Below are 21,449 nucleotides of genomic sequence, written 5' to 3'. Positions count from 1 at the left end.
TGTGTAATAAGAAGAGCCACACTTTGTGACATTTCCAGTTCTTCTGTGCAACTGTCTAAAGATGGAGAAGCCCACTTGGGGGCTGGACCCAGCAATGCTTTCTCCAACAAAGGAACCCTGATGCTAGTAACCTCTTTTCAGTAATCCTCTCCACTGGTAGGCTCAGTGTTGCCAAGCACAAACTTTCCTACAGCGAAAGAGAACTCTAGAAAGCAGCAGAATACTAAAAATAAGCCAGTATGATGTGTGAATTAAATGAGGGTGGCAGAAATGTATATTTGCTACCCTGCTGCCACATCCAACCGCAAGACACCCATATAATCACACCACAGGGAACCCCATTCAATCTAACTTTTAAGTAACTCAGGGAAATTTATTGGCCAATATATAAACAAACAAACTTCATTAGCACAGAGTTAAGGCTCCCCTGGGCCCACTTATTCCCTCCCAGAATATCCTCCCAGCAAAAATGTAAACTTCACACAAACAATAAATAAAAGGTTGGACTCTGTTATACCAGAAAGGTGCCACAGTTTCCCTGGTGAACACTGATCTTTGCCATTTATCCTCACAGAACTTGTCACTTCTTTCCCATCACAGCTATAGAGCACACAGTCCCCTCATACCCCACCATGTTCTTCCCTGGACCAATTCACCAAATAATCTTGTTTTGCTTTGTTTTTTGGAATACTCCACTGCTCAAAGAGTGCTGAAAGGAAGTTACTAGGCTCCTTGATCTCATTGTGAGAAAACACATTCCAAAGCTCTCTGTGTTCCGGAAGAGGCTCTTGCCAGCTTAATGCTTCACAAGAAAAGGCTGTCCTGGAGGTGAGGGGAATGTTATCTTTTGTTAGGGTGATACCTAGATCCACTGCAGTGATCTCAGCTGGAAAGCCCCACACTACTGCCAAAAGTACTAGTTTGGGGGGTTTGTGGCAGGAAGGGGGACTCATTCTGAGACTCTAGATTCCAGGTGGATGATTTCCTAGGAGGACTAAGAGCTTCAGGAATGGGTTTAATGCCAAGGGCTAAGAGATAAGGACCAAAAGATGAGTAAACAGCACAAAGAACTAAAAAAAAAAAAAAAAACTTCAAAGAAGGGAGCTGGAACTTCAGGACCTCCAGAAACAGTATTTTTTGTCATTGGCATCTGTCTGTCTCAAGAGATAATGGAATGCCCCTCTGGGGTGAAGACAAACTGCTATGTTAGTGGCAGTTAAGTGACTACCCCAGGGTGCAAGCCTGGGCAGTATGTATGGAGGTCTTGGGTTGCTCAGACAACAAGCCCCCTCTCCTCTGCCATGATGATGTGGCCCAAGGGAAAGCAGAGCAATAGGTTTGGCACCAACTTGGCTGCAGGAATTGTCAGGAGAAGGCATACAAGATGCCATCCAACTGTTTTAGGAATCGACTCTGGATATGTGTACTCCTTAGCTTTTTTTTTCTCTGGAAGATATCCCACAAGGCAGCGGAAGTTTAGGATCAAGAGTTTTCCTTCTAGATGGGCTACCTTCCCAGGTTAATGAGCCCCATCTGTCCCTCACTTCCCTCCTCATTCACTAAAACAGAGACTCTTAAAAGGAAGTTTAATTAATTAATTCAGATTAATTTTATCAATCTGGAACAGGCTTCCATTACATATCAAAGAGACATTGTTTCTACTGCCTTTTCAGCACCTATTGAAGATCATCTTTTTTTCAGCAAGCCTTTAAATAGAGCCTTTTATCCCAGTCTGTTTCCTTATTGGATATGAAATCCTTTTCATATATGAAATCTTTTCATATATGTTTTATTGTTAATGTTTTAAATTACTTAAAGATGTTTCATAGGAAGTGATTCATAAATGGAATGGAATGAAATAAAGTAAAATAAAAAGGGGGAAGAGACATTTTTAAAGGAAGTTGAGAGAGATGAAAGATCTGAATTTCACTGTTGCTCAGTTTAGAATGCTGGAGAAGGTTTGAAAAACTGACAGTACAACATCCCTGAAAGAGTCTAACCAAGAAAATTAGAAGTTCTAACTTGCAAAGATTGCAATCTGGAAAACAGTTCCAGAAAAAAAACTCCTCAGGTTTACAAAATGCCTGAAATCCTCCCTCTCTCTCACACACACACACAACCCATCAACAAAATACTTTTACAGAATTATTAGCTCAAATGCAACATTAAACTATTACCATGAAATGTTCCTGATTGTGATCAGTGGGTAAATACCACAAACATTGGGAAATGACTTGCAAAAAGAACTTTAAAGGGGGGGGGGAGAATTCTGGGCTCTATCACAATATCCCTTCCTGTAACTATAAATGTACAATCCTATGCAAACGCAAACACTTTAAAGCACACCCCATTGGGACATACATAGTGCGCACTGGGGCATACACACCACACATTTAAATCACATTTCTTGCCCCAACCCCCACTTGAATCCTGGGAACTGTAGTTAACCCCTACACTACAGAGATATAACACACACCACCCTTAACAATCTACAGTTCCCAGGATTCATGTGTGTTGATAGTGGTGATTATCAGATTTTGGAGTCCTTCAAGAGCAGGAGTACATTTGCTAGAGAGCAGTGTTTACCAAAACAAAATAAAAAAATTTTCCTTCCAGTAGCACCTTAAAGACCAACTAAGTTAGTTCTTGGTATGAGCTTTCATGTGCATGCACACTTCTTCAGATACACACTTTTGGTATCTGAAGAAGTGTGCATGCACACGAAAGCTCATACCAAGAACTAACTTAGTTGGTCTTTAAGGTGCTACTGGAAGGAAAAAAAATTTATTTTGTTTTGACTATGGCAGACCAACACGGCTACCTATCTGTAACAGTGTTTACCAAGTCGTTGCTCAAGCAATATGGACCTTTCTAAATCCGCAATTCTGCTACTTGGGAATTCAATGAAGGATATAATCCTAAACACACCACCAGAAGTACGTTGAAGTACGTAGGAATTATTTTTAAGCAAATCTGCTTAGGGTCCTTTTACTCCCTACCCCAGCCTTTTTCAAGTCAGTCGTCCCACTCATTTCAGCGGGGCTTGCTCCAAAGTAAGAACGCACAGGATTGCTGCTGTGTGCTCAGATCCTGTGCAAACTTACTTGGGAGTAAATATTGTGGAATGAGGTGAGACTTCTAAGTGTATATAGGCTCAAGTTATTACTTGGGTACTATTTTCACTCAGATACTAACAGGACTAACCAATTATCTGAATAGCTCGATTTCAAATTGAAAGCGGGGGCTCACGTTGATTGCATGCTACTCTGAGCGTAAGCAAAGGTCCCTTCCCTTTCCTTTCTCGCCTCCCTCCCAAACCCCATAGAAAACAGGCGCGCCAAGGCGAGAAGTTTTTGCTCTCTTGCTGACATCCCATTCTCGATGTGCAGGGTTTGTTCTGCATGAAAAAGAATTTCTGTTGGGTGATTCCACGTCTGTATCGGCACCATCCAGAGTCACATTTACTACTTTTTCTTGAGGACAAGGCCTTGAGAAATGAGCACCGCTGAAATTAATTGGACTTGCTCCGAAAAAAACCTAAGAGGAGCCAGTATGGATTTTCAGCTCTCTGCACTATCAGGAACTTGGGCTGAAGACAACCCAGCAACAAACCTGATTCCGATTCTGGTCTGCAACCCAGATCTTCTGCTAGCCACAGCTCCTTCTGATATGCCTCTAAAACTTAACATCCAAGAGTTATATATTGCACTGTATTTATAAAAGCATTTATATGCCGCTTTCTCGTGCAAAATACCAAGGCGGGTGTGCAAGCTCCACGATCTGTGTTCTGCGCGTAGCAGATCGTTAGGCTGTTGGTTTTCATACACAACGGCTTCGTATCCGCTTGCTCCGGGTGGGGCGAGTTGGTTGCTTTCCTCTCCCTTTTTCCTGGGTCCGCATCAGACTGTTCTCCATGGGGCCCTTGGTCTGGGATTGGTCGAACCGGTAGGAGTAGTAGAGAGAGATCTGGCTGAGGGATCCTCCCTTTTGCTAGGGCTAATTGGATCGAGTCTGAAAGCAAGATCATGTACACCTGGGAAAGAGGGCAGGAATGGCCTTGAAACGCCATTATAATCCGAGAAAAAAGGAGGAGGAAAGAGGAGGAACTTTGGGCAGCCACGGTGGGGAAGACTGACAGCTACGCGGGGTGCTTCCCTGTAAGTTTTTAAAGGCTCAAATATTGAACTTTGTAGTGCAGTTGTTTTCACGGATTTAGTTGCAGCTTTTCCTCGGGGTGAGCCTCTTACTGTAACTCCTGTTTTAATTTACTTGCTAGCCTGGGTCATCACTCCAAAGCCGCTCCTCTCCCCACGTGTCCCCCTTTTCTCTCCCGCGCACCATTTGCTCCTATTTTTTTCTGCACTGCAGGTTGATTCGGAATACCAAGCTATGAGCGAGCCTGTGTCTCCAGTCCGCGTGGAAGTTTTGACTCAGGTAAGCAGGAAACAACCCCCCCCCCCAAAAAAAAAACCCCACGTAGCTCTCCCTATAGGCCTCTGTGGGAAAATAGTTACTCGAGAGGTGGTGACGGGCCTGGGCGGGTGCGCGATTTGGAATGGGTCGAGCTCAGGGTTGGTTGCGGCGCTATGCAGCCCAAGAGATTGGGAAAGGGGCGAGGTGGTTGTGTGGATAGAAGATTTCCGGGGTTCCGGTGGAAGCCATTTTAAATCTCCTCTGGGGTCATAAATGAGAGTTGCTCCTATAGGAATCAGTGGTTGGTTAGGGGAGTTCTGACTGGGCATGCCTCCACCCCCACAAGCAAAGCTTAAAAGAAGTCTTACTGCACTGTCCTCACTCAGAGAGGAAGGGCCTTTTTTATTTTTTAGGTGTTTCAAGAAACATGGGTGGCAGGGAGGGGCAGCTGCCCCCCCAGTCAATAAAAATCGATAAAAATACATAGCTAACTGAGGTTTTGCCCACCCCCCAACAAAAGGCCTGCCCCACCCGAAAAAAATTCTGGCAATTCCCATGCCTGCCATCACAAATACAGCCCATTATCTCCATATTGCAGGTTGGGGACGGCTGCTGGGATATACTGCTTATGCCAGCCCTTCAGTCTGCTAGTAATATGACAGGTTGGGGGTTCAGGTGATTTCTAGCCTAAAATCCCCTGCATTAAAAGACCACTTAGGTTGTAGCCAAGCTCAGTCTAGTCACACTGCCACCTGCTAGCCCAAATCCAATACTTGGCTACTGTATGTGCAAAAGCCTTGTCCTCTATTGACTTGCATGCAAGCATGTTTCACTTTAAAAGTATCTTTGGATATATCTGAAGAGAATTGGGCTGTGAACTTATTTGGGGGCATGGGTGTGTGACTTCTGCCCATGATGCCAGATCACAGCTGCCTTAGAACCTTGGATTTCTCCAGTGACTTTTTTGAGCTTCTCCTTTCTGGGTGTAGAAAAGAAAAGGGAAAACCAGTCTTGAGTGTAGTCGTTAAGGCTGTAATCCTCCACATCCTTGCCTGGGAGTAAGCACCATTGAAACTGACTATGCTTCCTTCCAAATATACTTACATAAGGTTACATTTTCTGTGCCTATAAAGGGAGTGGCTCTGTTAGTACAGTCAGTTGCATTCTTCGTGCAAAGGTGGAGTTATTGGTTGCATCCCCACTTCCATGTTGAGTAACATGGGAATGCTAATGCCTGACTTGGATTGACGTTTTTCCTAACGTTGTTCCTATCAAAATGGCTACCTGCAATTTCTTTCTTTCTTTCTTTCTTTCTTTCTTTCTTTCTGGTCTTACTCTGTAGGGGTCACTCTTTCATGTACATTTTTATTACGCAGTACCTCTATCTTTAATTTATAGCAAAAATCAACACTTTAAATACATTTTGGACTTCAGTTTGGAACATGATTTCTCAGTGCTGTCCATATTTTTTTTTCTATTCCAACAGGGGAAATATAAAAGCGTCACATTTGGCAGAAATAATCTTGAGATTAGATCTTCATGAAACCATTTTTATCGTGTTGATTTTCTAATTTCCATATTAAGTTGTTTTTAACTAGTCAGCAGTACACAGTACTTGCTAATCTTTCCACTCTTCTACACTTATTTTTGCTGCAGTTAATTTCCTAATGAGCAGGTCAGACCTAATCAAGCAAATGGCCTGAAAGCGTATGATGGATATTACAAGGAGGTAGCAGGTGGAATGAATGAATAGCAGCAGAGTTGGAGGGTGGGAAACCTGGGTTCAAATCACTGCTCAGCCATGGAGTTCAGCTGCAGTTCAGTCCTATACTTTTTGTTGACTTCTGAGGGGGGAGGGTTTCCTAATGATGCTCATGGGGGTTCCTGGTTTGCAGTTCCTTGTTCAACAAAAAAAGTACACAAGCAGCGTAAATAAGGAGCAGAAGCTGACATACTTGGGTTTCTCCCTCCCCCCACCTTGGGTCACACCAGCTCGTACACATACCCCTACAAGGACACTGTTCCCTTAGCCTTGGTTCGGCTCCAAACAGTTTTGTGGGCATTGAAACCCTTCTCTGGAAGAAAGCTCCACTCACGCTCCAATTCTCTGCAGCTCCAAGCCCATGGCATTGTATCGGAATACATCACCTACCCTCGTGTAACCTTCTCGTCTGCCTCTCGCCTCTGTGTCCGGCACAGCCCTCCTGGGGACTCCTCCCGGCAATCGCTGACGCTCTTGGATCCCCGTGCATCTCCCAAGGAGGATCAGGCTCCGCCAAACTGGACTTTGCATCATGTGCAAGGGGCTCTGGCTAATCCTAGCCGTCCACTGCTTGCTGTCAGAGGTACAGTCATACCTCGGGTTACAGCCGCTTCAGGTTGTGTTTTTTCGGGTTGCGGACCGCCAAAACCCGGAAGTACTGGAACGGGTTACTTCGGGTTTTGGCGGTCGTGCATGCACAGAAGCGCCAAATCGCAACCCGCGCATGAGCAGACGCGGCTTGCGAACTCTGCAGGTTCACAACCCAAGCATCCACGGTATTTCATTAATAGGAACGCTGTCTGGTTATTGGGAAGTAGAATTGAGCAAAGGAGAGGAAGTCGGGGTGTTGTGTGTTACTAAATTCGCCACAGAGTAGACCCACTGAAATGAGTGGCCCTAAGTTACAAATGTCCTTAAATTTCAGTGGGTCTGCTCTAGAGTAGGACTTGCGTTGGAAGCAATCCAGTGTGGATGGGGTGAAGGAAAAATAATTGTGAGTGATGGAAAGCGAATGCTAGGGGGTCATTTTGGTACTGAAGGGGGAGGACTTGTGTTGTTGCAGAGAAGTAAAGGGCTTGAATTGAACTGAGGTGTCTTTGAGTGGGAGATAGGCTTAGAAGAGGGAAGGTGGTAACACCGTCCGGCTGTCATTTTATTTTGGGCAGTGGTGGTTCTAAAACTGTGGGAGAGGTTGGAGTATTTGTTATCCCTTGGGACAGCAACATTTCCAAAGGAATTCTTTGTCTCCGACCCACTTAATGTTCTAGTAATGCCAAGCGCTCTCTCTGCAGCCTTAGGAAACGTCAAGTCATTTCTGGTGAATGAGCTGCCATGTCCCAAAGTTCTCATTTGTAGCTTTCCGTATTATTTACCTGCTTTCTAGTTGGTTGTGGGGGCTTCTCATTCAGTTTTGCAGAAGAGACACAGGTACACCTAAAATACAGTGAATTGTCTGTTTTATAAATTGAGGGGCCTTCACTGTCAAGCGGCTCCACTCCCTCAAACCGCAGCAGTTGTCTTAACCTTCCCTCTTCTTCCTTCTAGCGGGGCAGCTGGCCCAGGTCTACGACGTGGACCAGCGTTCCTTAAGGTACCAGTGGGAATTTGCTCATCCTATTGAGTACTGGGTGTGGTTGAACGCTGACATTCTGGCTGTGGTGACAGAGGAGGATGTCTTCCACTGGACTGTAAAACGTGAGTGTTCAAGGGACTTGGGGAAGATGTTGTTGGGGTGGCTGTAATGAAAGAATCCTGGGCAGGGGCAGGGTGTAGGCAGAATGATGAATGGAGTTAAGTGGTGAAACCAAGGGTGCTTGGTGGAAGGAGTTGGGAATAAAGGACAAAGGACACATGCATTATAGGAGAGGCAGGCTGTCTAGTTTATGGGATAAGCTAGTGATTATTGAAGGGAATTGGTGGGGAAGCAGTGTGCTGGCATTGCCTCAACAGTCTACTGTGATGAAAATTAAAAGCAGAGGGGTAGTTTGAGGATCTATCCATGGAGGATTGTCCTAAAGCAGCAAAGTGCCCTTTGAAGCAGACACTCTCTTCCAGGGAAGCTGTTTCAACTTTGCTCAGCTTCTCCTTTAAGTGGGCGGGTGGCAGCAGTAGCACCATATGCAGCCCAGCCCCCTTTAAGGAGAAGACAGACCACTTTAATCTTGGCACATGAGCTCATTAGATTAAATCCTGTGTGATTCTGTTGCCTCCTAGGAACAGGATGGCCTAGCCAGTGCAGGATTGAACCCTGTCCTCCTGCCCATCAGCTGACATAATCACTGATGGGTGGGTGAGTGTGGTTTACGCATAGTGGTGGCCAAACTTGGCCCTCCAGCTGTTTTTGGACTACAGCTCCCATTATCCCTAGCTAACAGGACCAGTGGTCAGGGATGATGGGAATTGTAGTTCAAAAACAGCTGGAGGGCCAAGTCTGGCCACCACTGGTTATGGAAAGGGCCTAGCATGTCCAATTGAACCCCTTGGCCAGAAGTTCCCTACTTAATCTATCACGTGAGCCATATGAATTGAGCAGAAGACCTTGACTCCATTCCTTGTCTGTAATCTCCCTTCAAGGTTCCGGACCAAGTTGGCAGTTTAGCCGACATGAACGTCTCTGTGGCATGGAGGTGGTAGGATATCAACGGGATGCCAGTCATATGTGGATGGCTCTCTCTGCTCTAGGACTTGAGCAGGTACATAATTCTCTGACCCCGTGGCTATGATATGTCTCTTGTTTCTAGTTTCTATTTTAAAAATATTTTAATTAAGTTTTACATAACACGTTTCAATTTAAACATATAATTCACTTTCACATTTAGGATTCTCGGAATCCCCTGACTTCCCACCACCCTTCTCTGGTTTTCATTGTCAATCCCTTCTTCTTTCAGCTTATGCATTTTTTTAAAAAAAATAATGTTAAAAGTTAAGTCTCTTGTTTCTAAACCCATTACACGGCTTGGTGGCTCTGTTCTAACCCAGATATAGCCAATATTGTGCCTTGGATATCGTTTGACTCCAGCTCCCACCAGCCCTAACTGGCATGGCCCAGTAGTCAGGGATGGTGCGAGTTGTACTCTAAGTGGAATTGGCTACCCCTGCTCTGAATCTCTCTCTCTTTGTTTCCTTCTCACAGAGCCAAGTTGTGGGCCTGACCCAGCTGTATTGGCGAGGGGGCCCACTGTCTCAGGTCATAGAAGCCCAAGCAGTAGCCTTGCCTCAGCACAGATTTTCCAGGAATCCAAAACCTTCAACATCCCTCTTAGCTGCTGTGCGGAGAGGCAAGGAACAGGCTGGACAGGTGACTGAGGCTTAGTAAGGATGGGCAAAGAGGAAGTTGGGAGACAAGGGCTACTGGGTAGGGAGCCAGTAAAGTCTCTAACTCTGCACTTGCTTCTTGTTTGTGTCTGCAGTTTCATGTGGTAGAGCTAGGCCCACATCAGCCAGGGAACGCCGCCTTGCTTAGTGCCCGTGACACCTTGCCTTTCAAGGGGACTCAGCTAGGGGACTTCCCCAGTGCAGTACAGGTGAGTTTTGCATTGGAGACAGTTGGCTTATGGACCTGCTGAACCTTGGACAACAACTTCTCTCATCCCCATGCTGACTGGGTCTGATGGGAATTGTAATCCAAAACATCTGGAAGGTGTCAGTTAGGCTGATGTAGTTGGTGGTGGGGTTTTTTGAGCCTTCCCCATCTAACCCAGTGGATGTCTGGCTATTTGATCCAGAGTTGGTGGCCATGTTTTCCACGTGCCCGGGAGTAGTTGGGACAAGGGGAAGAAGCTTTTAGGGCATTGCCGGGGAACCTCTGGAACTCCAAATGTTGCTGAACTACAACTCCCATCAACCCCAGAAAACATAGCCATGGGAGTTGTGGTTCATCAACAGCTAGAGGGCCAAAGGTTCCTGTTTTTGGCAAAGGGTGCCTAACCTCTTTGGGCCTGGGGACTCGTTTCTAAATCTAAAACTTCTGTGGCCATTACAAGATAGCAGTTTCGCACAAGGAAAACTGCCTGTGCTTAGAACTCCCCCACTGTCTGAAAAACAGGTGAAACATGGGTTATCCCCACCCCACACACAGAAGAGCAGAAACAAAATAGACAAAAGAAGCAGAAAGGGATACCCCAAACAAAAACAAACAAAATTTTTTTTTATTAAGGGAGGTCAGGGCCCCCTGGATGGGTGGTCTGAGAGTGCCATTATGCACTCAAGAGCCATGCTGGTAATCCCAATCAGAGTATGGTTAAATAATATTGATGTCATGTGGGAAAGGGGCTGATTCAGACTGCTCAAGCAACTGCTTTTCTATCCTTTTAGTTCCTGCCCCACTTGGGTGTGGTGGTCATTCTTACCAAGCATGCTTTCCTCTTCCTTGCTGACGTGGAGACGGCACAAACCATCCATCGCATCCACCTGGTCTTAGATATCCTTTTCACTACTGTACTTGATGACGAGAGGCCCCACAGCCTGCTGGGAGTTTGCCGTAGTGGCAAGGTAAGTCAGAGGAATGGAGCAACTTAAATGGGGTAGAAATGAGGTGAGGTCTGGGAGCCATTGCCTTCAGGTTACCTAAACTCCCTTTTGTCTTTGCTGCTCCCCCAGGTGCTGTCTATCTCTATCTGTCCATACGCTCTGTGCCAATATATCTCCCACCATCCTACCAGCCTCTGCCTTTCCCAGCGGGTGCTACAACTGGTGGGCCAGATTCCTGCTCCACGGAAAGCCATTTCTGTGGAGTGACTTCTCCTCACCCAAAATACTGAGATGGAACGCTTGCAAGTGCCTCAAAACTGTTTTCATTCCTAAGTGGATCTTATGGGGGCTTTGGGAAAAGGGAAAGGCAAACTGAAAGCATAGGAACGGGGTGATGTCCACAGCAGTAATGTGGACGCCTGCTGAGCTGCTATGGAAGCAGGGAAGAAAGAATTGATAATTTTTGTGGGGAAAGATGACTCTTATAACTATGAACATGAATGTGATGTTTTGGGTATATTGGAGATTTTTTTATGAGGGTGTTATTTATGCTGCAGGGGGCATTGGCATTGACTATATATGTGTCTGGTGGTGGTCTCTGCCTGCTATATTGTCTGGCTTGCTTCCCTTTTGAAAGTGGTGCTGATCCTGTGGCAGCTGTGTGCCTTGTCTCCAAGGAACACTGGGTCATTGGTGCAGCGGAGGCAAGAGCTTCTATCCACAGCTCTGCCTTTCCCACCTTCTAGGTCATGACCTGCTGACTTACCATTGCTTTGAAAAAAAATAAAAATAAAAGGAAGCTGAGTGGCTTATTTACATACCTACTAGTCATTCACACAGGGAGCCAGAATGACAAATTTGCCAGTGTTTCCACAACAAAGGTGCCATTTTAAATTAATATCTGTCTGTTGTGAGCAAGTTTTTGGGGGGTTTTCCCGAGACGAGAAAATACTCAGGACTTTGTGTGTACGTGTGTATAAATATAGTGGGTTGTTGTTGTTGTCTTTTATTTTCTGGCAATATTTGGTCAAAGGGCAGTTCAGCATATGAATAAAATACACCTCCACCCATCTACAGCCAGTGTGGTGTAGTGGTTAAGAGTGGTAGTCTCATAATCTGGTGAACCGGGTTCGCGTCTCCGCTCCTCCACATGCAGCTGCTGGGTGACCTTGGGCCTGTCACACTTCTCTGAAGTCTCTCAGCCCCACTTACCTCACAGAGTGTTTGTTGTGGGAGGAGGAAGAGAAAGGAGATTGTTAGCCGCTTTGAGACTTCTTCGGGTAGTGATAAAGCGGGATATCAAATCCAAACTCCTCCTCTTCTTCTTCTCTAGTCAATAATTGTGTCTCCCACTGTAGATGCTTAGGAAAGAACATCGAAAGCACATCCTGTCCAGCACTTTGTTCTCATAGGGGGGCAGGCAGTAAGATGCCTATGGGAAGCCCAAAGGCAGGACCTGAGCATCAGGTCATTCTCGCTCCTTCTGTTTCCAGCAACTGGTATTCAGAAGCATACTGCATCCAATCGTGGAGGCAGAGCATAGCCAGCCTGGCTAGTAGCCATTGATAGCCTTAGAGACAGGTAAGTAGCTGTGTTGGTCTGCCGTAGTCGAAACAAAATAAAAAAAAAATTCTTCCAGTACCACCTTAGAGACTAAGTTTGTTATTGGTATGAGCTTTCATGTCCATGCACACTTCTTCAGATAACCTTGATAGCCTTATTTGTCATGAATTTGCTTAATCCTGTTTTAAAGCCATCTAAGTTGGTGGCCATCACTGTGTCCTGTGGGAGTGAGTTCTGCAGTTTAAGTGTGCGCTGCGTCAAAGGGGTCCTTTCTTTTGTCTGGTCCTGAATCTTCCACCAACCAGCTTCACTGGATGTACCCAGTTCTGGTGTTGCAAGAAGAGGAGTAAAATTTCTCTGTCCACTTTCTCCACACCTCTGTTGTGTCATCTCTTCCTTGCCTCCTCTTTAAACTGTGAACCCTGGGTACAAATTCCTTTACTGTCTCTGCTCTCAATCTCCAGGCTTGTTCAGTTCCACTGTCAGTCCCTCTTCGAGGGGAACGTCGAGAACTGGCACTCTGTGAGGGAGAACAGGGATCTAACTCTCAGCACCTTCAACAAGCGACACTTCTTAGGATACTTTGGGAGAAAGCCATGACTATTTAAAGTACTGGGGTGATGCTTGAAATGTATGGTGTGTATGGGCCCATGAACTCCTTGGCTTGTGTTTGGGGGAGAAATAAGGAGAGGGATCTGGGAGGCAAGAAAAAGCAAGCCACCTAAAGCATACACTTGCAGACACTTTCAAATATCCTACATGCATTGGTCCTCAGAGCCATTTCTGACTCTCAGCTGCTTTGGGGTAGCAGCCACGGACGGCGTGTTGACCTCCAGAGATTATGCTGGCTGGAGCTGGTAGGTGTTGTAGCCCAAATGTCTAGGCGACACCAGGTTGGCGGTGGCTGCCCTACAGCAGAACGTGAGGCACCCTATAGGCACTTGCCACCACCTCTTATTTCTGTGGCTTTTCCTTTCTCTTCCCCCTTTATGCTTGTTGAATGCAAGAAGCATTTGACCTCAATCTGTCTGGTTGGATTAGAGTCCCAAGATGCTTCTCCCCTTCCTCGCCACCCCCATACATGGAATTCTGTCACAGCTGTGAAGCCATCTTTTTCTTTGTTGGCATGTAAGCTGCAGAGAGCAGTTAATGGCTGTAATGGAGGGCAGGTGGAAGTGAGAGAAGAGAATGGACTGTAGCTTGATGGTTAGAAAGAGGCCACTTGTATTTTGCTGGCTTGCGTTAATTACGAATTGGTAGTTGAAAAGGCCAGTGGGGAGAATTATTTGCAGGGGGAGAAACAATAAAGGTGGAAGAAAGCAAATGCCACACTGACTTCCATGCTTCACAGTAGATTTTGTAATACATTTTCCCTGAGGTGTGCTACCCTGGTGGACATGACACATTAGGAGCGGAGAGTGTGTATTAATAAAATAAAAGTTACTTGGCAAGTTATGAAAACAATATTCCAACCTAATAGAGTCCAATCCTCTATGTAAGCATAGATGAATCTGCATGTAGCATAACTAAAAATTAACAAAAGTCTTCTGTTTAAGGGTGAAGATGGATGTTAATATCAGATGTGAGAAGTCCAGTGCGGTTTAGTAGCTAGCTTCCCACAAACTGAATGCTGATTAAGGCATCAGTATTTTCTGCGCTCCTTTCATTTCACCTGTGCTATTGGCTTTTTTTTTTAAGTGGGTGCATCTTTGGGGTTTTTTTAATGGGGAGGTGTATTGATGATGTCACAGGTACTAGCCAACTGGTGCCATCTACAGCTGGGTTTCTTACTTAAAACTCAAGTTGCAGAATAGGGTTCCCTTACCAGAGGCTCTCCAGAGGAGAAAGTCCTTTTGGATGGAGTATAGTGCTCCTATACTATCCCCATGGCTCTACAATTGTTACAGCTGTAGGTTTGCTGATCGTAAAGAAGCTGCTGTCTCTCAAGAGCTATTCTCTAGGGAGACAGTGGCATCTTTATGTGACAGGATAAAGAAAGACCTTGCCGCTGTGTTTTTGCGAAGAAACTAGAAGAGTGGCAGGGATTTATTCCATTCATCAATGTCTCTTCCTCCCTCACCCTGCTTTTACAAACACACACACACATTCCTCTATCTCCTCAGTGGGAAATTCTACATTTCAGCTTGATGATACAAGAAAAACTGCCGTCAGGGCAGGAGGCCAAATGCCAGTATAGAAAAAGTCTCTGAGTCAGATGCAGATACAAAATGAAACTTCTGCCTTCCATGTCAGAGTAAGTAGCACAAAGTATAGCTTCAGGGGGGGAAATCCAATAGACACCAATTAAATGCATGACTTGGTTGCTGCTGCCACTGCTGCTAGTGGCTCCTTGCTGGTGGCTGCTGCATACGACTGGTCATAGCGGGAGTGGCAGAGGCTGTGCACGGTTCCCATGCTGTTGCAGCTTAATGTTGCAAAGCCGTTTGGCGACTTTTGGCCTCTTCTCCTGTGTGTCTGGCTTTTCGCTGCTTTGCGTGCTGGCAGCGTGAAGCTGAGCTGTTTGATTGTGACCTGAAGGTAAAATCCGACGCATGCTTGCTGGGGAGTAAACAGGATTGAATGCAATGGGACTAACTTCTGAGCAGATACTAGACATGTATTCTGAGCAGACAAGTCTAGTATTGATTGCCAGTATATACATGCATTAATGTGTGTGGTGTAGTGGTTTGAGTGTTGGGCTTTGATGCTGGAGCCCAGGTTCAAATCCCCATTCAGTCGCAAAGCTGAGCACTAATAGGACTTGAGTAGCCTTAGGAATCTTTCAAGAGCCAACATGGACTAGGACCTTGGGGGTGAAGCTCACTGGGTGATCTTGGGCCAGTCACTGCCTCTCAGTGACTGTGAGGATAATATGAAGAGCGGGAGAACAACATACACTTCCTTGAGCTCCTTGGAAGAAAAGTGGGATCTTAATGTAATAATTACATACATCTGCACTCAATACAAGCTTGCATCCACTTGCCACTTAGATAGGAGATTTCTCATTTTAGAGGATCTGGAGAAGGGAGCAAAGTATATTTTAAAAAAATGCTGTGGGGCTGAGCTGGATAACATCAAGGTCTCCTCCAACTGAGTGGTTCTATGGTTGGAGTCTGAAATGACTAGTTGAAGTGTCAAACCTGCCAAACACATCATCTGCTATAGAAGCTAACGGTTGGAGATGATGATGATTTTAATTTGTATTAAGTAATCACAACTGGGAGGGACGCAGGTGGCGCTGTGGGTTAAAGCCTCAGCGCCTAGGGCTTGCCGATCGAAAGGTCGGCGGTTCGAATCCCTGCGGCGGGGTGCGCTCCCGCTGCTCGGTCCCAGCGCCTGCCAACCTAGCAGTTCGAAAGCACCTCCGGGTGCAAGTAGATAAATAGGGACCGCTTACCAGCGGGAAGGTAAACGGCGTTTCCGTGTGCGGCTCTGGCTCTGGCCAGAGCAGCGATGTCACGCTGGCCACGTGACCCGGAAGTGTCTCCGGACAGCACTGGCCCCTGGCCTCTTAAGTGAGATGGGCGCACAACCCCAGAGTCTGTCAAGACTGGCCCGTACGGGCAGGGGTACCTTTACCTTTACCTTTAATCACAACTGGAAACAACCACAACATTCAAACAAACAGTTTTGAGGCTTTTCTAGAAGAAGAGACCTTTTGGGGAATGGGACTTCTCTTCCCCCTTCCAGCTGTGTGGAGTGTACTAGTTTGGTCTGTATAAGGTGTGAGCAAAGGAAGTGACTTGAGGGGGGTTGCCTGTAGACTGAACTGCGTACCTGGGCAGCAGACACAAACAAATCACCTGGTTCACAGTCTTCCTCTGTGGTAAGTTGTATCTCTGTTTAAAGGATAGTATTTTTTTTAAAAAAAAATTACCATATTTGAATTTTATGCAAATTTGGATGGGGGGATAATGCACATCTATTTTTATGCTGCAGAAGTGCCTAACCTTGCCCACCCACAATCAGATCAGCTAAAGGAGAGGTACAGGATCACTTCCCACTATGACACCAGACATATGAGTCCTGTGAGTCTTTGGGTGGAAGGCTGTATATACAGCATACATTTATAGCGCGCGCACACACACACACACACACACAAATTAATTGTGGGAACTGTAGTTTTGCCCTCACAAAACTATAATTCCCAGCACCCTTAGCAAACTGCAGTTCCCAAGATTCTTGGGATTCTTTTAAATCTATGGTGTGTATGCTGCCTAAGTCTCAAGTGACCCAGAAAACCTACTAAATTCCAAAGACCTAAAAACAAGTTTCAGTGTTGTCAGAAACACCAGTGTTACATACACCAGCATTTTCTGCAGCAACTGTGTGGCATGGATGTCATCTATAGATGTATAAACATCTGGTAACTGATGTAATAACATTAGGGGTGCAATATCAGGCATATATAAACATCAGGAAACCCAACTAAACGTTTAAAGTGTTATGAGATGCCAGTATGTGCATTGGTGAGCTCCAAACTTCCATGCTTCCTCAAATGTAGAGGTCCTCTGGGTTCTACTGTATACATGAGATATCATTTCCATGGTTACATTTGGGAGTTGACTAATATGTTGTTACCCTAGCCTAGAGGGCACCAAATAGTTACTCAGTTCTCAAGGAAACCAGCATCAAATGATTATTTTTTTGGAAATCTGGATTGGGGTTATGCACTTCTCTCTTCCCCTGAAAGAAGGCTGATTGGTTGTATTCCACACACAACTTTGCTTCCATGCTGTAATTACGAGGTCTGCATTTAGGCTGAACCCACTTAGTGGTGCCTCGCAAGATGAAATTAATCCGTTCTGCGAGTCTCTTTTCGTCTTGCGAAGCACGGCTATTAGCGGCTATTAACGGCTTAGAGGCTTTAAGAAAAAGGAAACAAACTCGCAAGAACTCGCATGACATTTCGTCTTGCGAAGCAAGCCCATAGGGAAATTCATCTTGCGGAACGACTCAAAAAACGGAAAACTCTTTTGTCTTGCGAGGCATTCGTCTTGCGAGGTACCACAGTACTTGGAAGTAAGTCCCATTTAACTCAATCAGACTTCCTTCTGAGGGGATATAAGACTGCACTGCCTGCGGATTAACCTTTTTAGATCAATTGGTTTAAAAGGTGGCACCCCTCCCCCCCCAATTAATGAGGCAACAGATGTGGGGTGGTGAAGGACCTGTAGTATGAGAAATTACAGACAAAATGGATAGCAGATATCATCTTGGAAGATACATCTTCCTTTGTCTCCACACAGAAGGGACGGTAGAAGCTTTGGGAAGATGGAGACATGGGCATCCTGCAAAAAAACAAAACAAGGAAAGGCGAAATCCCCCCCCTCCTTTGGATCTATTGTTTATTCCTATGCAAATTTATGCGATTAATTGATTAAACATTATATGATTAATCATCTAAGATTTCTTTAATGAGGTGACAGCCCTAATTGCCATTAAAATTGCTCCTGCCTGCCACCGAAAAGTTAACACTGCTTCAGCAATAATTATGCCTCTGCTCCGTGTTTGCTAGTGAAGGCTCACACAGGCGTTTAGCGTCCGGTGAAGATGGTCTCCACCAAGGGGAAGAAGCGATATTGTTCTTTCTACGTGGGCACAAAATGAGTGCTAGATTGTATCTTATTTCCTGTAATAAAAGCAAGGAGAATGCCAAGAGGAACCAAAACAGTGCCAGAGGTTATGGGAGCAGGGACGGCTGAAGCTGTTGCACTGCCTGAGGTGATGATACCGCTCACCTGCCATTTACAAAAGGACTGGTGTGTCAATGGGACAGACTACTCCACTGCTCTCAGAGATAGCAAGCTACTTTTAACAGATGGCCCTCAGTGTTTGCTACCCAAAACGACTGCCTCACTTTGCCTCGTGGTGGTTGCCTCAATTGGCCACCTGGTAAGGCTGGGCCTAGTGGAGTCTGGTGCCTGTTGGGCCTGGGAGGGTAGAAGGCAGGGAGGTCAGTCACAGGGGCAACCAAAGCAAATGGCCGCCAGAACTCGGAGGCCAAACCAGCTCATTTTTGTATCCTTCCCTCCTGAGTCCTACAAAGACAACACTATGACTATAGAAGAGGAGGCGGCTGAAATCCAGTGTCACCCACTAGGCTGGTTGAGGGGGCTGGCTGAGGGGAGCTTGGTGGGGCAATGGCTCACTTGCCTATATGAAATAGCCTCCACTGGCTGGGGAAAATCAATAGCTCCTAACAGGGCTTTTTTAAAACCAGAACTCAGTACTGGCACCTCTCAGGTGGACACCATTGCCATTATAAGAGAATGATGGAGGTGTTTGTGGTGAGTTCCAGCACCTGTTTTTATAGAAAAATAGCCCTGAGTCTGAGAAGCTAAATTCCAACCACACAAAAGCCAAAGATTTACTCTCTCCCCCTGCCCCCAATAACGCCATCTTCTATTCGGGCACCCAAGAGGTTAGTTCAAGGACACATGCCAAACACTGAGTGGTGACAGCAAGAAATATGGCCTGAGGACAGGGGAGGTAGCCTTAGGAGAGACCCAAAGACTGACTAGAGCTTTCTGGAGGGCTATGTTGGACTCCTGGGTGTGAGGTTCTGCACCTCTGGTGAAGAGGTAACAAAACTGACAGTGCCGTTGTTTGTAGAATTTACTTATATAACTATCCCTGACATGGAGCATAGGCAAGGTATTATATACAAGCAAGCTCTACAAATTCTCCATTGGACTCTTGGGGTAGGGTGATTTCATCTTCTGCATTAGAAGAGCTTAAAGGACTGAAACAGATGGCAGCGCTTGACTGTGCAAGCATTACACACACTTCATCATGTATAAATGCACTTACCATATGAGCTTGTTTGCGGTCTATTTGCAGAGCTAGCACTCAGCGTTTGTAGGGCCCAGGCAGGTGCACGGTTGGCATGCCAGCTCTACATACCAATGGGCTGGCTCACGTGGTAAGAGCATTTACACAACGGTGCACATATGAACAACTCACACAGGCAGACACTTTACATGCAGCCACCACCATACTGCTTTCCAGGGTCAGCTTTATAGGGTGGCAAGGTGGGGCATTTGCCAGGGCCTCGTGAGATCAGTGGAAGGCCCACTGCTGTAATGGCCCTACCATTTCTACTTGGAAGGGATGTATCCAAGAAAACTGGTTACAGCCTAACGTAATTATCAGTTTAAATGTCCCACCTCCTCCAGGTTTAGAATGGGGGCGCCATGCCCAAGGGCCCCCAAAATCTTTGAGCCAACCCTGCTGTTTTGGCTGCAGTTCTGTCCTGCGGATGGTGACAGTGTTACACAGAAGTGTAGGGTTTGGCATATTGCCACATCTTTCGTGAGCATGACATGTTCCACATCATGTACCTCCGTGCCCTGTGGCTAGCTTGGAGAGAGCTTGCGGCAACCACGTTGCTATGCAGTCTAGAGGTGTCTGCTTGATTATTCCCCAGTAGGCAGAGCTGAAGGCCTGAGGAGTTTCTTCTCCGTGGATAAAACCATTTCTCTCATCCCATTAAGTATATTTAAGCAAATTAATGAAATACAGTTTTACAAAACCCACCATCACCCTAGAACCTTCTTTAATTATGAATTCTGCATGGCAACCGTTACCAAGAGAGTCTCCTCTGAAACTGATGTTCAAAGAATTCTACATCAAATCTTCAAACAGCTGAGAAAGGTTCAAGCTACAAAGTCGAAACATCTGTTGCCTTCCATGCATTTTTCAACGGGGAGATCAGAGAGGAAGGGGGGGAAGCAGACAAAACAACCCCAGTTCTGCTTTATTATTTAAATATAACATCAGCTTCTGTCACATGCTTTATGCTGAAAGAAGGCAGGATTTTTTGAGGGGAGGGTGCGGTACAGATTTACCAAATGGGGCCAGAATTCTTAGGCCCCAGAGAGCCTTCCTTCACACACACACACACACACACACACACCCCTTCATTTCTTCTCATTTTGGTTGAGCCAGGACGGACTTTGCCAGCATGACAGAAGGCACCACTAGTTGAAATTACAAGGCAATTCTTACTTATCTCTGGTGTTGTGCACCTTTTGAGCCAATGTCTGGTCACTTCTGCCAGTGCAGTGGGGTGCCCATGTTATGTGAGGACATTATTTAATACAGGGGTGATGAACCTGCAATCCTACAGATGCTGCTGGACTTGTCCTGCAACACCTGGAGGGCACCATGTTCTCAAGGAAGGAAGGAAGGAAGGAAGGAAGGAAGGAAGGAAGGAAGGAAGGACCAATTGACAGACTGAAAGACAAAAGGCAGCCTGGGCACTTCAATATAAAATAATAAAATGTAAAATAACATAAACATAGAAAACTCAGAATCACAAGGCATTATTATTACTGTTACTTTATACAGCTCTATCAGAGTATCGGTGTGTTAAAGAGCAAAGGAAAAAGACAGGTTCTTTCCCTGAGGAATGTACACTTGGAAACAGAATAATGGGGAGAGACAAGTAGGATGAAGGGGGAGAGGGAAGGATAGTCAAGTGTTCTGAGTTACTTTGAGTCAATTATATTTCACTTAGTTTAGTTGCTGTACAACAGAGCAAGGACGTGATGGGGGGAAGTTACAGGAAAGCTTTGCTAGAGTTGCTTTTGCAAAAAGACGTGAAAGGAGAAGAAGGGCGGTATTTATTACAAACCTCCACCCCCTGTATCACCTCCTGCACATCCCAGTGAGGCTGGGCTATCCACCATTCGTGGTCAGTGCACTGGACCGAACAGGCTCTGTCTCATTTGTTTGACTGCCTATTTGTTTCCATCAGAGTCTTTAACAGCTGCCCAACACACACAAGATCTGAGGCTTTTGCCAACAGAAATGAAATGGTGGAGGAAAGCTTTAACTGTTGAATTGCTGCTTCTTGTGCAGGGGCAGGAGCCCTGACGGAAACAAATGGGGCTACCACACACACAACACTGCACTTGCCTTCTAACATTTTCACACAGTCATTTTCTTAATGATGTTGTGGATAAAACCAACATTGATTGGTTAGTTTTCTCAGTGTGGCAACTGGCCACATGAGTTCTTGCCACAAGAAAACTCTGGCCCACAAATCATGGGTACCGAGCCCCAGAGGTGTTGCTGCTGACCTGTAATATTATCAACACATGGCACACCATTCACAACACCACACAATGATTTCACCACATAAAAATAATATAAATCAATCAGCCCAGAGAATAAGCTCTAAATGCCAAGGGTTAGTTACAATATCAAGCCCCTCTAATCTTATTAAAATGGGGTC

The 21,449-nt window shown here is 45.6% G+C and overlaps 1 protein-coding gene across 9 annotated transcripts in view; it reads left to right on the top strand.

Annotated features, from left to right (window-relative positions):
• LOC307209467 (clathrin heavy chain 2-like) overlaps positions 1 to 17,511 on the top strand; it is a 47,708-nt gene extending 30,197 nt beyond the window's left edge. For 2 of the 9 annotated variants that reach the window (XM_079964579.1, XM_079964580.1), the window contains exons 3-10: positions 4,369 to 4,434; positions 6,527 to 6,758; positions 7,721 to 7,870; positions 8,750 to 8,868; positions 9,309 to 9,473; positions 9,586 to 9,699; positions 10,490 to 10,666; positions 10,775 to 11,721. In XM_079964579.1, coding sequence (XP_079820705.1) covers positions 4,390 to 4,434; positions 6,527 to 6,758; positions 7,721 to 7,870; positions 8,750 to 8,868; positions 9,309 to 9,473; positions 9,586 to 9,699; positions 10,490 to 10,666; positions 10,775 to 10,912 — 1,140 coding nt within the window. In that variant the 5' untranslated portion in view covers positions 4,369 to 4,389 and the 3' untranslated portion in view covers positions 10,913 to 11,721. Of the gene's footprint in view, positions 1 to 32; positions 157 to 705; positions 829 to 3,332; positions 3,628 to 3,700; positions 4,158 to 4,368; positions 4,435 to 6,526; positions 6,759 to 7,720; positions 7,871 to 8,749; positions 8,869 to 9,308; positions 9,474 to 9,585; positions 9,700 to 10,489; positions 10,667 to 10,736; positions 11,722 to 17,457 lie in introns of those variants that run through there. The other 7 variants (XM_079964575.1, XM_079964573.1, XM_079964576.1 and 4 more) reach the window with 7 other exon arrangements.
• Positions 17,512 to 21,449: the final 3,938 nt, after the last annotated feature.

This window comes from Podarcis cretensis, assembly GCF_951804945.1.
Source record: "Podarcis cretensis genome assembly, chromosome: 2".
NCBI classification, from domain to species: domain Eukaryota; kingdom Metazoa; phylum Chordata; class Lepidosauria; order Squamata; family Lacertidae; genus Podarcis; species Podarcis cretensis.
The sequence above is the reverse complement of the archived record's forward strand: the minus strand, read 5'-3'. Positions and strand labels throughout refer to the sequence as shown.